This window comes from Protomyctophum parallelum, assembly GCF_964188405.1.
Source record: "Protomyctophum parallelum genome assembly, chromosome: 12".
Taxonomy (NCBI): domain Eukaryota; kingdom Metazoa; phylum Chordata; class Actinopteri; order Myctophiformes; family Myctophidae; genus Protomyctophum; species Protomyctophum parallelum.
Window position 1 is genome coordinate 38,958,673 of NC_139712.1, and position 14,864 is coordinate 38,973,536.

The 14,864-nt window shown below is 42.8% G+C and overlaps 1 protein-coding gene across 1 annotated transcript in view; it reads left to right on the forward strand.

Annotated features, from left to right (window-relative positions):
* The window catches only part of prex2 (phosphatidylinositol-3,4,5-trisphosphate-dependent Rac exchange factor 2), a 156,574-nt gene that overhangs the window by 40,921 nt on the left and 100,789 nt on the right, over positions 1–14,864 (forward strand). Inside the window, exons 7-10 of the mRNA XM_083778594.1 lie at positions 2,857–2,990; positions 5,512–5,615; positions 7,434–7,583; positions 8,283–8,427. Coding sequence (XP_083634720.1) covers positions 2,857–2,990; positions 5,512–5,615; positions 7,434–7,583; positions 8,283–8,427 — 533 coding nt within the window. The remainder of the gene's footprint in view (positions 1–2,856; positions 2,991–5,511; positions 5,616–7,433; positions 7,584–8,282; positions 8,428–14,864) is intronic.

The window sequence follows — 14,864 nt, forward strand, 5'->3', positions numbered from 1 at the left end:
GCACGCTCATGTCTGACGAAAGAATGTCATGATTGATAAGAACAAACAGAGAAAAGTAGTTACGTTGAGGCAAGGATCAAAGGAGATTTGCAAACTCTGAACACAAATCCAAACACAAAGTGTGATAATCAACACATACACATATAATCATAATCATTGAACACACACGCACGCACGCACACACGCGTATTCCAAGAGGGCTAAGAATAGTGTGATGTATTACAATCTGCATTTGGGTGCGGTGCCTTGACATTTTGCTCAGCACTGTCTTGGCCTATAGCAGCTCTCTGCGGTTTCCTCCAGCACTTTTTTATTAATTATAAACATTAGCTCATTCTGGCGTGGGACACATTCACTGCCTGCCTGCCAGGTTCTGCATCTCTCACTGGGGATGAAACTAAAGAGAAAAAAAGGAAAAAGAGCAGGATGGATGTCGGTGTCTTGTGTTTCTGTGTGGGTGTTTGAGGAATGGACCCTGGGATCACGAAGGAGTGTTTGAGAGAGAGCCTCTGTTTTTTACATTCTCTTAACTCTGCCTGGGCTGATTGCTTGTTAGCACTGACCCTCTGCACAGCTGTGTGCCCTCGAGGTGCCGTGGCAGGTTTTCCAACAGGGTGATGGCTGTCGTCGTCCCCATGGTGACAGCTGCCAAGCGCTCGCCACAGCAACAATTGCCAGTTTGTGGTTTGCATTTCACATGCCTGCGTTGTGTCACTCTGTACCAAATAAATAATGTTGGAAAAACACTCAAACACTGAGGCTGACATGCTGTTCCTGTTCTTTAGTCTCTAGTCTAGAACTAAAGAACCAGAACTCTAGTTGATATTCTCCAAGTCTGCTTGGGTTGAGGAGGAGCTTTGCTTGAATTGGCTAGCCAAAGTTCCCTTTGGCTTGTGGAGTTGTTATCTCTCCAGCTAATTGACAAATGCCTCTTAAGGGTTCAGAGTACATCTGTCTTTTACACCATAAAAGTCAAGAGATGGTGCGGTGCCCACCCTTCCTCTGATTCTATTATGTCTGGCAGCCCTTTTACAGGTAACATTATATACTGTAAGTCATTGCCTCAGAATGACTGCTTTATTGCAGAGGCATATGATGAAAATGTATTGACCTATATATATATATATTTACTTTATATGCAGTATGTGTGTCAGGCTTCAGGCTGACCTCTGTGGAGCTTTATCCTGAACCAAGGCTGTGAAAGAAACTGGAGTTGAAGAGTCAGAAAAGTGAGGGGAAGGGCGGTAAGGGTAAGGTGGAGAGAACCGAAAAGGAGAGTGCTGTGAAGTGTAGTGTTTCATTAAAAGCGGACAGGCCTCCGCCCCAAATATAGGTGTAAGCGGTCATGAGGTTCTGTTAAAAGCCCATGCAACTCATAAAGAGGAAGCGTCTGTTCTCCCGTAGAGGAAGTGCAGGTCTTTTAGTCTGGCCCAATGGGGACTCTGCTGCCGGCCTCTGGAAGTGACCGAGGCAACCCGGCCCGGCCATGTTTCTGGTGTGCACACATTCACTGGCTGCAATTACATTAACATCTGGACCAGGGCTGCATGGGGGACTAAAGCAGACCAGAGAGAGAGGGAGAGCGAGAGAGAGGGGGTGGGCAAAAAAAGGAGTGGAGGAATCATCTCGAGGGAGGTGGAGAGTTTGAAAGATAGAAGGGCGGAGGAGGAAGGGGGAAAAAAGAGCTGATGTGGCATCAACAGAGGAAGGGAGGTGGAAGAGAGCAACGAGGGTGAAGAAAGGGAGAAGGAAAAAGCGAGCAAGGTTTTGGCCTGCCGGTGTCTCCAGCAGGAGGAAATGCTTAGCACATTTTCCTGCTCAGTGCGCATGGGGGGTTATTTTTAGCCTTGACCGGGGCCCATCAAACAGGCCGCATGCGTTTTACCAAAAGCTAAAAGGTAAAGGCTGTGCAGTTTATCACCTGCGGCGGGAGAACTTTACCAATGTGCTGGCCAGACACAGAGCCACAATGCAACACGGCTTCAACTGCACGGGATGTTATTCTATAGAAGCTAGAAATGGCCATGTCTTTTAAAAGTCCCTGAGCAATCTTCTGAGAGGAAGTACTAACTAGGGTGTGTTTTCACAGACCCCAAGGAGAGGGAGCAGGAAAGGCAGGGCTTGGGAACCCCCGCCCCCCTAACGCGCGCGCACACACACACACACACACACACACACACACACACACACACACACACACACACACACACACACACACACACACACACACACACACACACACACACACACACACACACACACACACACACACCATGACTGGTGTAGTGTAGTGTAGATGCATTTTCACCATGATGAAATCATGATGAACTCAAGATCTGAGTTCTAAAGACGCTTCAGTCTCTGAGCATCTTTTGCACAGATATTAGTATTCCAAAAGGTTCCCAAAACCTGACTGATCAGTAGGGGTGACTGTGCCTTTGCTACCGCCGCTATAGGCTTTATTCTTTTAATCACATTTGAGTCTATCTTTCTATCTGATTGATGTATGTGACACAAGTGACGTTGTTGTTGCACGTTGTTGCATATCTTCTTGTTGATGTTTGTCTTGCTCTGTACAGCACTTTGGACAATTGCGATTGTTGTTGAGTGTGCATATTTGAACTGATTAATTGATTTTTATAAGGAACTGTTTTTTGCCCAAATAAGTGTGGATGTTCTTTTTTTACATCAACCAGGTCAACGAAATGTCAATACTTTTGCCACCTGCATGCCTGTCTGTCTGTCCTCATCTGTGCAGTAGTACGGTAAGGTACGGTACTGTACTGTAGCAACGTGCTACAGTAGCATACTGTGCTGTATGTTCATCTGTGCGTTTGTCTTCCTGTCTAAATGCAGGGTTCCAACATCACAGACACGTGCACGGAAATGCTGACGCAGGGTGTCCTGCTGAAAATCTCTGCTGGAAACATACAGGAGAGGGTCTTCTTCCTGTTCGACAACCTCCTGGTCTACTGCAAGAAGAAAAACAGGTGTCTTTGCACTTTTACACAAACTGACTACTGTTAACTGTTCTTTTGAGGGAGGGAAGGTGGAGTGGACGGAGGCAGCCAGGACTAAGACCAGATTCTGTAAATGCCTTCTAAATTCTAATGTTTTCTGAAACATTTCTATGTTCGTGGTTCTCAAACATTTTCAAGTCAAGGACCCCCAAAATGATATGTAATATTGGCCACCGACCCGCATCTCAAAATATTTAGTTCCAGGGACCTCCAGAAGTAAAGATTGAGTTAAAAACATTCACTGTGAAAGAATATTCAAAGATAGATTTGCACATTTTCACGGTTTTTCAAAAAACCTACAACTCGTAGCTGAGCTTGTAGACTTGCTATTTTTCAACAGCTAAAGTTTAAAATAATGGTTAAAATGGTTAAAAGCTAAGGTGACACAGATGCGTCTTAATGGATTAAACACACAGGAGAGAGTGTATTTGTCTTGGGGACTGAATAGAATGGTTTGGTCCATCCTCCCAGCGAACTGCAAACTTGCAGCCATTACATTACTGTCTCCATAAATAATGTAATGCTCCATTTCGATTACGTTTTTTAAACCCTCTAGTCTAGCCTTAGTGAGATGGACTTGAGTTACAACTGCACTTGGACTGCTTTCTTCCATCTACACCAAATCTCTACAGCGAACGTAGCCAGTCTACAAGCCCAAAATGCATCGCAATGCTTGTAGATTTGCTATTTTTGGTGAATGCCAGAATTGACATACTGGGAGTGGGAAGGGTGAGTGTTGCTCTGGTGGAGGTATTAGTTCAATTTAAAGGACAACTTTAGTTTTTTTCAACCAAGGTTCATGTTTTAGGTTGTTATTAGAGAAAGTAAAAAAATTGTGTTATTTTATTTCTTCATTTGCTGCTTTCTTTCGTTTTAGGGATTTTACCTGTTTTTCACAGGGGGGCAGGGGCATTTGAGCATGGGGCTAAATATGTATTTTTTGCTCGAATGCACCTGCCCCCCCTGTCAAAAACAGCTAAAATCCCTAAAACGAAAGAAAGCAGCAAATGAAAAAAGATTAACACTCATCTTTTACTTTCTCTAATAACAACCTAAAACATGATGAACCTTGGTTGAAAAAAATTAAAGTTGTCCTTTAAACAGAAATGAGCATTAAAAGGAGAGTGCATTTTGACACACTCTGAGCTGATTTAGCACTATGTGGTTATTTTAGGTGGCGATCGAAACCACTTTCTGAAACACATGTAGCTTGTCTTTATATTACACTTACCATCAGCCTAATGGGATTCTATAATTGACCAAATGACATGACATTGGATTTGGATAAAAGTCAACAGTCAAGGAACACTGACCTATGACCATTTTATCCAAATAAGGTGATCTTTTTAAACTGGAAAATAAACTATGCTAGATACTATGCTGTCTGTGCCACAGTTTTTTGCAGAAAGCACTTAAGCAGCATGCTGTGTTCTGTGTACTGTATGTCTGTCTGCTCTTGCTCACCCACCACTACTATCCCACTGCCAGCCGATAGGCTCTGATTGTATCTGCTGGATGCATGGGGAACAGTAAAACTGAACAGTAAAATTATGTCCCGGAGATGGAGGTGGGAGGTGGGAGGCCATAAATATTATATACTGTAGATATTCCACTGTTACGCTCTTAGCTTACGCATGTTTCACGATAACTACTTTGTATGTATGTGATGTATTGCCATGCTTTTGGTTTTTGCTTATTGGAAATCTCTCTGGATTAAGAGCGTCTGCTAAATGCCTAAATTGTGAATAAATATGTATCCATTCAATGCCTCAAATCAAACAAAAGTATTGCCATGGCATTTTAATTCTTTATTTAGGGACATCACAATCATATTATAGGCCTACAACCATTTTTCAAATAGTGTTTTTGTCCACAGGAACAAAAGAAAATAAAACATTTAAAAATAATAATAAAGCATATGGGAGAGATGGATGATGTGTACAGAAAATACAATACAATATAATACTCATGGGGAGACATAAGGGAGTGTTTGAAACAGTGAGCAGTAATTAAAATAAAAACAACAGTCCTTGCCGCTTCAAAATCTGGTCGCAAAGGAATAATATATTCCACCCAATTAGACCAAAACTTTATAAATGTCTCCTTCTGCAGTCTGAGAGAGAAAGTGATCTGTTCCATATTATAAAAATAATTTACTATATCTATCCATTCTTTTATGGTTGGGGCCTCAGGAAGCAACCAGTGTCGTGGAAATACTTTTCTACATGCAGATATCAGAATACCGAATAGGTTATTCATATGTCCCAAAAATAATGCAGTAAACTCTAAGGGCAAATGCCATGGCATTTTAATCAGAAATTATGCATTCTGTTTGAATGTGTGAGTTTGCTCTTATCATTGCATTTTGTAGTACCCTGTCACGTAACCTGCTCGGAAAATAGCTGAATTCTAATCACGGGGAGAGCGTAGGGAAAAACTTTGTGGGATACATTGTTAAAAGTTGTGGTTCTGTGTGTCCTCGTGAATGCAGGCGCTTAAAAAACAGCAAGGCTGCAACCGAGGGCCCCCGTTACCTGTTCAGAGGCAGAATCAACACAGAGGTGATGGAGGTAGAGAACATGGACGATGGCACAGGTGGGTGATATTTTTGGAGCAAATAGTTTAAATGGTAAAACCATTTATTTGTTTTTTTTAACCAAATTACATATATAGAGCTTTCTCTCTACTTTCCTCTCTGTCAAATGACTGCTGCATGGTTGTTGACACATGCATACTTTATACCTTTATAATAACCTACGGAGAAACATGACCTACCTAACTGTACAAAGCTATTTTCCCTTTAGATACTTAGCAGTGGTGGAGTTGCTCGGGACGCCACTGCCTGGCACTTGGTGGACTGTAGCTGCTGTTGTGTGTCTTGGCCTCACATAGCCAATGATTATCCTTTTATATTTGTAGAAGCCATCATTTCCTCCCGGGTCGGCTGAGATGGGAAGTAATATCGGGTGTTTCTCGGCGAGAGATGGATGGGTTTGGGTCAGAGAGAGCGGATAAACATGGCATGCGGCGGCGAAGCAACTCGTGGGTGTTCCGCATCACAGACGGGAGATCTCAATCTGGAACACTGGGCGACAGGAGTGTTTTAGCTCCAATTACAACATAATGAAAGCACTAGGTCCTTTTTTGTATTTATTTTTTCCCCCCTTATTTCCTTGGCACACCGTCAGCGTCTTGAGGTTGAAACTGTGCTCGCAATGGGCAGGAGGCACACGTCAAATCACGGGCAAAGGACACAACGCTGTACTTATAATTTGAACTGATTGCAATTGATGATTTTAATGGTGGAGTTTATTTGCTTTTTTTGGTGACCTCGGAAACCGCAGAGGTCGAGCGGGCCCGGCCAGGGAAGCGTTCTCCCCGTGATGGAAATAATGAGCACACCTATTCAGACACACGCATGCGCACACACACACGCGCACGCACACACACACACACACACACACACACACACACACACACACACACGCGCGCGCGCGCGCGCGCGCGCACACACACACACACACACACACACACACACACACACACACACACACACACACACACACAGCGAGGCCATATGCGTACCTCCTCACCTTTGGTCGTTTATTTTCATTTGTTTTGACATTCGTAACATTTCTGTTTTAAGTGTAGCACCTTTTGGGCGTTTGGGTGCTGTTCAGAGGGCCCTAGTGGTAAATAATGCTGATGGATGCTCTTCTTCTCTCCATTTGTGTCCAGTCATTTATCTCGTTACAGGAGAGGAGTGATAATCGATGTTTCACTCGAATGGAGAAGGCTCCAGAGGCAGAATTACAGCTTTGTTTGGCTCCTATCACTAGAGTGAGAGTCAATCTATAGGGCATGAATGTGTGCACCTCTATGGAGCACATCACTCAGAGTAATGTGTTATGTTCGCTATTAAAGCTTTGTGGGCGCTTTGTGTATGAGACAATCTGTACACAGTAAAATCCTGAGTTTTACCTCTCTGAATTCAATGAACACTTAACATTTTACATAGAAACAGCATTTCATTGTTGTCCATGAACTCTTGTCTGTTCTGCCTGTCTGATCTATTGTGTGTGTCCCCCCACTCTCCGTTTAGTTTTGCTTGTCACAGTAATGACTGGGTCCTGTCTTCTCTGAACCAACTTATTGGGGTCCTGCCTCTTGTTTCATGTGGCAATGCTAATTGTCCCCTCAGCTCAAGTCTATTTACAATGTCCTCATTCAGTGCAACCTCAAATTGATGGCCCGATGGCTCAAACAGCTAGAAAATGACACCAAACTGGGATGAGTCAAAAGTGTGGATTTGCATTCTGCATTGGTCCACCCCTCGTGACGAAGACGTCTTTTAGGACACAAGCGGAGCCCCCTTCTCAAGATTGTTGTTTGTGCTCTCCTCTTGTCCTGCAGCTGACTACCACAGCAGTGGAAACATTGTGAACAACGGCTGGAAGATCCACAACACGGCCAAGAACAAGTGGTTCGTCTGCATGGCTAAGACCCCGGAGGAGAAACAGGAATGGCTAGAGGCCATCTTGAAAGAGAGAGAAAGGAGGAAAAGTAAGGAGTTCATTTGGGTTTAAGGTTTGCATTTAAAAAAAATCATTTTCACATTTTTGTTGTGATTTTCATATTATAAATTCAAAACTTCTGCAATGTTTGAAAGTTTAACTTTTAACATTTGCATAATCCTGTACACAAAAACTGGCAGAAAAAGGCTTGCTCGTCACATAAATAATTAAGGAAAACTCCCTAGACAGTGACTTATGAAAATATAATTATTTTTCATTCCTCATAATAATGCGCTTTACGCTCTATGCTCTATGCCCAGTTTAAAACTAGCATAGCACATAATCCTGCACACACATTTTTGAGGTGACTAATTATCTCAAGGAAGGGAAAACTGTATTTTGCCCTTGGTATAGCCGCAGAATAACCTCCATGATTGATTCACCCTACTTAAACCTATTAGAACTTATTGTGTACGTGAACTTGCGCTGCTAATTAGCCTGTGAGAATAGCCTGTGAGAATAGCCTTCTTCACTTTGTAATTGATGTCACATCCAGACAAGGAGCTGAGTTTAAAGATTAAAGTGCGGGATGCTGGGAGCTTTTCTGATTTCTCTCTCTCTCTCTCTCTCTCTCTCTCACTCTCTCACTCTCTCTCTCCCTCTCACTCTCACTCTCTCTCTCTCTCTCTCTCTCTCTCTCTCTCTCTCTCTCTCTCTCTCTCTCTCTCTCTCTCTCTTCTCTCTGTAGCTCTGAGGCTGGGTATGGAGCAGGATACGTGGGTCATGGTGTCGGAGAAGGGAGAGAAACTCTACCAGCTCATGACCAAGAAGGGACACCTCCTCAAGGACAGGAAACGCAAGCTCACCACCTTTCCCAAGTGCTTCCTGGGAAGGTAGGCCACATGCCCTCAACCTTGGCGCTCACGCCTTGGCCAGTGTGAAAGCGTTCCGACATATTCTCAGCACGATGAGTCATTGTTGCTGTGAATGTCCAGCTAGACGACTGTGCCTCTCTAGTCTTAAGTAAGGATCTAAATTCAATGTAGTGGGTAAATCTCTGGAAACAATTTAGAATAAAAATTAATGCATAATAATAAGAAAAATAACTGCATTAAACAACCAGTACAGGCTTAAAGCCAGTCCCTGATTTCCAAAGCAATATGCAACCATTTTCTTTGCTGTTCCAGCAACTTGAATTTAGATGTCACCACTCGCCAGATGCATTGGTAGGTGGAGATCTCTGGTTTCCTGGCCCCTTTCGACTAAAATGGTAAATGGTGCATTTATATAGCGCCTTTATCCAAGGCGCTTTACATAGTGACAGACTAGTGCCTGTGTTCTTAATGGGTGAGGTGAGCTGGAATATGAGGATGTACTGTATTCCTTTTTGTGTAGGCATGGGGGTTTCAGATCTACATTCTAAGTATTCCCTATTGGGTGATGCACAGCATTTGTGGCCACATTAAATTCCAGCAGAGTAAATGGCAGCATACTGTATACTGTACATACCTAATACCTTCAGACAGAGCTGAATACCCGGCATTTTGGTGCTAAACTCGGGCTGCATTCCTTCGTCCATTCTTTCATTCCTTAACCCATTCTGAACGGGCACCCATTTTGGTGTCAGCATCATGTTATGCTTTAGCTATTGAAAAATAGCAGATCTACAAGCTCATATCGCGCCACCGAGTGGCGCGATACGAGCGTGTAGGTCTGCTATTTTTGAAAAATCGAAGAGCGACTGTCATTTTTAGAATCTGATCTCAGGTCAGAATGGGTTCATCAGACCAGTGTGTGTCCGGCGGAAACCTTGTATGAATCTGATCTCAGGTCAGAATGGGTTAAACAAGCGAGGCATTCTAAAGAGAGCCTAGGGGGAAGGACACATTAAAGATCCACTGTTGTGTATCTGCTGTGAAGTCGTGGGGAAATCAACTCCATGCGGATATCGCCGTTAATCTTATTTAACCCATTAAGACCTGAGGCCGATTCTACAAAACAGTTTTCTGAAAAACATATGGTGTTATATCAATGGTTCTCAAACTTTGGCCGCCATCTCCCATGTCAAAACATTTTGTTCCAGGGACCCCCGGCAAAAAATGTAGTTAAAATATTCACTTTAAAAATGTATATATACAGCATATTCAAAGATTTGCACAAATACAGCACACCCGTGTGAAGTGAGGGGCGCTAATTTATTAAAGTCTAACTCATGTTGCTATGATTAGGTGAAAAGAAACATTAAATTCCCTTTATTGTTATTGAGATTTAATGTTTGTGTTAGGGACAAAACAAACAAATTTATCTTCATTGTCAATGGCATTTTTAAAACAACTACACACAAATATTAAACCTGTAAATACAAAAAGCAGATCTACAAGCTCGCTGCACGGCATGAAGTGACGCGCTGTGCGCTTGTATATGTGCTATATATATGAATAGCCAACCAACGTGCTATATACTGTATGCATACCGGTATATACAGTATATGCTGATATGTAGCTAAAATCACACAGATGCTTCGCCGACCGGTTTTAATGGGTTAAGGATTATCTGGCGTGGTGTCTTGGGAGGGAGCGGCTCATTGAAGGCCGATCATAAATCACAGGGAGAAGTCCTTCTGTTGCCTCGCTGACCGCGCTACTCTTTCTCCCTCACCGTGTTAGATTAGAATAAGCCCTCCACAGTGGAATCCACCGTAGAGAGGTCATGTGTGTGTGTGTGTGTGTGTGTGTGTGTGTGTGTGTGTGTGTGTGTGTGTGTGTGTGTGTGTGTGTGTGTGTGTGTGTGTGTGTGTGTGTGTGTGTGTGTGTGTGTGTGTGTGTGTGTGTGTGTGTGTCTATCTGTCAGCCACACTGGCATTGTGGCACATACTGTATCTTACAGGGCTTTACGCTGTCCAGCGGGCGTGTGTGCGTACGCTCGCAACTGTGCATGGGTTTGATGGAGGTGGATAGGCAGGATTGGATGGGAGACAGTACTGTATGTGTGTGATGTGGTAGACCTTGTGACAATGGTGATTGATTAATGGTGATTTCCCACCATTTTGTACTAGTCCCTGTCTCTGCGGATTCCTACAAGTTGTTCTGGGGAGGGTGTGGACATAACCACATGTCTGCTCTGTTACACGTGACATCACCAGCCGCTTCTTTTGACCCGACGGTGAGGACTTTCACAGGGACAATGTAATGCGTGTGGAAAATCACGGTATTCCTCCCAGTTCTGCTCCCTGCTGAACAGGTGCCCTCGACCAACATGCAGGAATCGCAAAGTGCAGCGACGGAGACCGGCCTCCCCAACCAGTTTCCCTCCCGCGAAAACGGCGCCCGGCCAAGCTGGAGGCACCGTTGAGGATTCAGACCCCCAGTCTCCGGTGGTGTGGTGGATCTCCCTTCCTTAAATGGATGTCTGTGTCCTAATTTGTTTTCTTATATGATCAGTACTTTATTTAGATTTTTTACAAATACAGAAAACAGAAAAAACAAACACAAGCAACAACAACAACAGAATACGTATGCATGGACATTATGTATGAACACAGAAACATAATATAAAACAAGGATAGACAAGATAAACAAATACAAATAAATCTAATTAAAAGTTAAAATTAGTTTACACGACCAAACATGCAGCATCATCAACCGTATCATATGTTATATCATTATATATATTATATCATCATCATACTATAATTCTAACAATGTCTGAGTGTGTGTGTGTGTGTGTGTGTGTGTGTGTGTGTGTGTGTGTGTGTGTGTGTGTGTGTGTGTGTGTCTGTCAGAAACAGTGCGATAACTCCTTAATGCCTGCACCAATCACTCCCTTTTAACACAGGCATTGACCATATGAATGTGGAGGGCGTAACGAAGCCCTTCTTTCGATTTGACACATTAATGATTATTAATGAATTGATTAGTCAATTACAAACGCACCCGGGCGCAGTACCCCCCGCGGCCACAAGGGGGCAAATATCTCACAACGGGTAAGGGCTAGTATATATAATACAGTAAACAATCAAAAGGGCATTGCCTGACCATGGATCACATCAAGGACCTGCAACATGACTGAGGAACACATTCCACTTCGAATCATATTTATCCAACTGATTATTCATCTTAAAGGATAACCTCTCCAAAGCAGCCACAATACCAAGCTGAGTGAACCATACATGTGCTGGAGGCAAAACCTCAGACTTCCATTCCTTAACAATGATTTTCCTGCCCACCATTAATGCTGTATGAATCCAGTCAGTTAGAGGTTCGGGGAGGTGTTTTAATGGCAATGGATCACCCAGAATAAAGAGAGCAGGTGTGTAAGGAATATCCTGGTTTGTGATTTGCACACCATAGCGTCTGTACCCTAGGGCACTCCCACGATACATGAATAAGTGTACCGGGGTCCTCATCACACCTCCAGCAAACCGGACTATCTCTGAGCTTAGCCTTGAACAATCTTGTCGGAGTCCAGTAGACTCTATTCATTATTTTAAATTGAACTAATCTGGTTCTAAGTTCACGGGACACCTTCTTTGAGTTCCGTAGAATCATCTTCCATTCACTGTCAGTAAAGGATTGATTTAAATCAACCTCCCAAATCCTCTTTACGCTTGAGGGCTGACGTCCTGATTTGTTTTCCATTCAAATCGAGCACCATCCACCTTCACTTTTGCTTTGAATTTATGCTGCTCTTTTGTGATTGGCACAAATACTAATACACTGCAGCTTTTACCCCTTTTTTACTGACAGTTTACAGGATGAGGCTTTTATCACATAAAACTTGTTTTTGATGTCTAGCCATGCATATTAATATGAGGTTCATATCGGCCTATAAACAGTCTTCCGTTAAGCTTTTACAAAAGTGAAAGTAATTAAAAAGTTACAATGATGTTGGTTTATCTTCTCCTGCATGTAATCCTGTAATGGGAAACGTCTCGCATCGTCTCAGCAGTCTATCTGGAGATGTGTGATGATGGGAGGGCATTGGCTGCTGGCTTCACTCTTTGTCTGTGTGTGAGACTCTGTTCCTCTGGTGCATTACGACCTGATCCCCCACCTTATCTCCACTCTGAGATAGTAAACGTTTCACTGAGCCCCAAAGCACTTTACTGTACATTTTGTTGGTATATATAATAGCAACAAAATAGCACTCCGCCTCTCTCTCCGATGAAGCCTATAATGTCTGTAAACTCACTTCCTTAATCACTTAAAGTAAACCCTATACCCTTAGTCGACTGTGGTCTCCCAGCGGTCTATATACTGTACAGTGCAGTACTGTACAGTATGGAGCTGGAGCTTGAGCTTGTAGATCTGCTATTTGTGCATGCTACATGTGCATGTGCTTAAGGGTTTATATGGGATTCAATGTCTTATTGCACATTTTCACTCACTTGTTCTGCACCCAATTGCCATCATCTTTGAACACTGTGGACCTGTATGTATGACTGGTTGTGAAAGCGAGAATCTAACACCATCTGATATAGTGTGGCTGGATCAGTTATAAAATCAACAGCCATATGGTTATGGATGGCTGTGAGCGATTCCTGCCTGTTCTGGGTTGTACTTCATAATGACAGCCAACTGTTTCATACCGTATAGTAGGGCATTAAGCAACTAGTCGATTAGTTTACTAGTTAACTAGTAAATCCACTAGTCGACCTTGTTGGTACTAGTTGACTAGTTGATAAGAAAAACTTTTTTTTCTTTTTTCTTTTTTTTTCTGTTTAACATTAACAACAACATTAAATGTAATGTTTTTTTACATAATAGGTAGTTAAACAACTAGTCGACTAGTCAACTAGGCAACTAGTCAACTAGTAAAAATGACTAGAAGTGAATGCCCTACCGTATAGTCCCGAAGGCGTACTGTACAAAGCACACCCATTAGAAGCAGATACTATACGAGTATGAATAAAATGAGCCTGGGACCTGTGTTATTTTTCACTGGACTCTGGTTCTCTTGATTGTAGTATAGCCTCCTCTGAATTTTCTTGGAAACGCACGCCCAAGTTTAATTTCAGAATGACCCACGGTTTCCATTTGTTTAAGATTTTCAGGGAAATGTTTTGACTGGTAATAATCTGACTCGAGGTACTGCAGCTTAAACGGCCATTTCAACATCATAGTTATTTTTAAAAGCAAGGGAGAGGGAGAAAAAAAAGCAACCAGAAAGCCCAATTGGACATAGTTGTGGCCAAGTTACATGGTATGGGGGTTTGGAATGGGGAGTGACTTTCTCCTTTGGTCCATTGCAGACAATACCAGATCCCTTGTGGTCTGGAACAGGAATTGATCTGTCAGCTGAAAAGATTAAAGGCATCAAACGTCGGTCGTAAGTGGGAGCCTTGTCAACTTAGAGCCGAGGGGACCATATGGTGTGAGCATGTACCTCAAGGTACGGCTTTTAGAGTCCTATGAAAGCCTACCCCTCAATATGCACAATGGTCCATGCAGCAAGTATGACTTGTAGATATGGGGGGGGGGGGGGGCATACAGTATAGTGTAACTGTACAGCCCCAGGGTTTATGCTCAGTTTCTGTCTGTGTTGTTTTCGTCGACTAAAACTATGACAAACAACTACCTTTTCCCAGTGACAAAAACGAAATAAAAACTAAATACAAAAGTTGCCATGACTAGAGTGGTGCCCTTTGGGCACTAGCCTACTTGGAACGATGCATGTTGGCTAAAATCAGCCATTACGACACCATCAAGGCCTACCAAAATGCTTTTTTGTTGACAAAATTAACTGTAGATTTAGTCGACTAAAATCGTATGATATATTTTTGTCAACTAACACTAAAACATTTCAGATGACTAAAATATGACTAAAACTAAATTAAATTGTATTCAAAAGACTAAACAAAAATAATCTGTCAAAATCAGCCCCAAGGTTTATGCTCGGTTTCTGTACATCCATTTGAGTACAGTACAACCCTTGTATTGACTTTGGGACTTTTTAGAGAAGATAATATGTAGGCGTGATTGGTGAATTGGAACTAGCGTGGTATGTTCCCTGATGAATGCCATATTGCCTATGGCTTAGAGTCGGCCCACTCCCTCCATTGTGAAATGTTTCTCCTTTTATTCTCATTCTCCTCCTCTTTCGCTCTCTCTCGATTCTCTGAGGCCCAGAGCTATTTCTGGGTCTCGAACTCCTCCCATTTAAGCGGTGGGGTCTTATTTGTGGTCTGCTTTCCTGGGACAGTTTAATTTATCAGAGAGAATGCTTGTGGCAGCCAGCTTCCATTCAGCTGTTATCATCCCATTGTGAAAGAGGGAAAGCTGTTCAAGGGGTGTACTGTACCTTTTTTCACATTTTGACCGATTGCGCCATG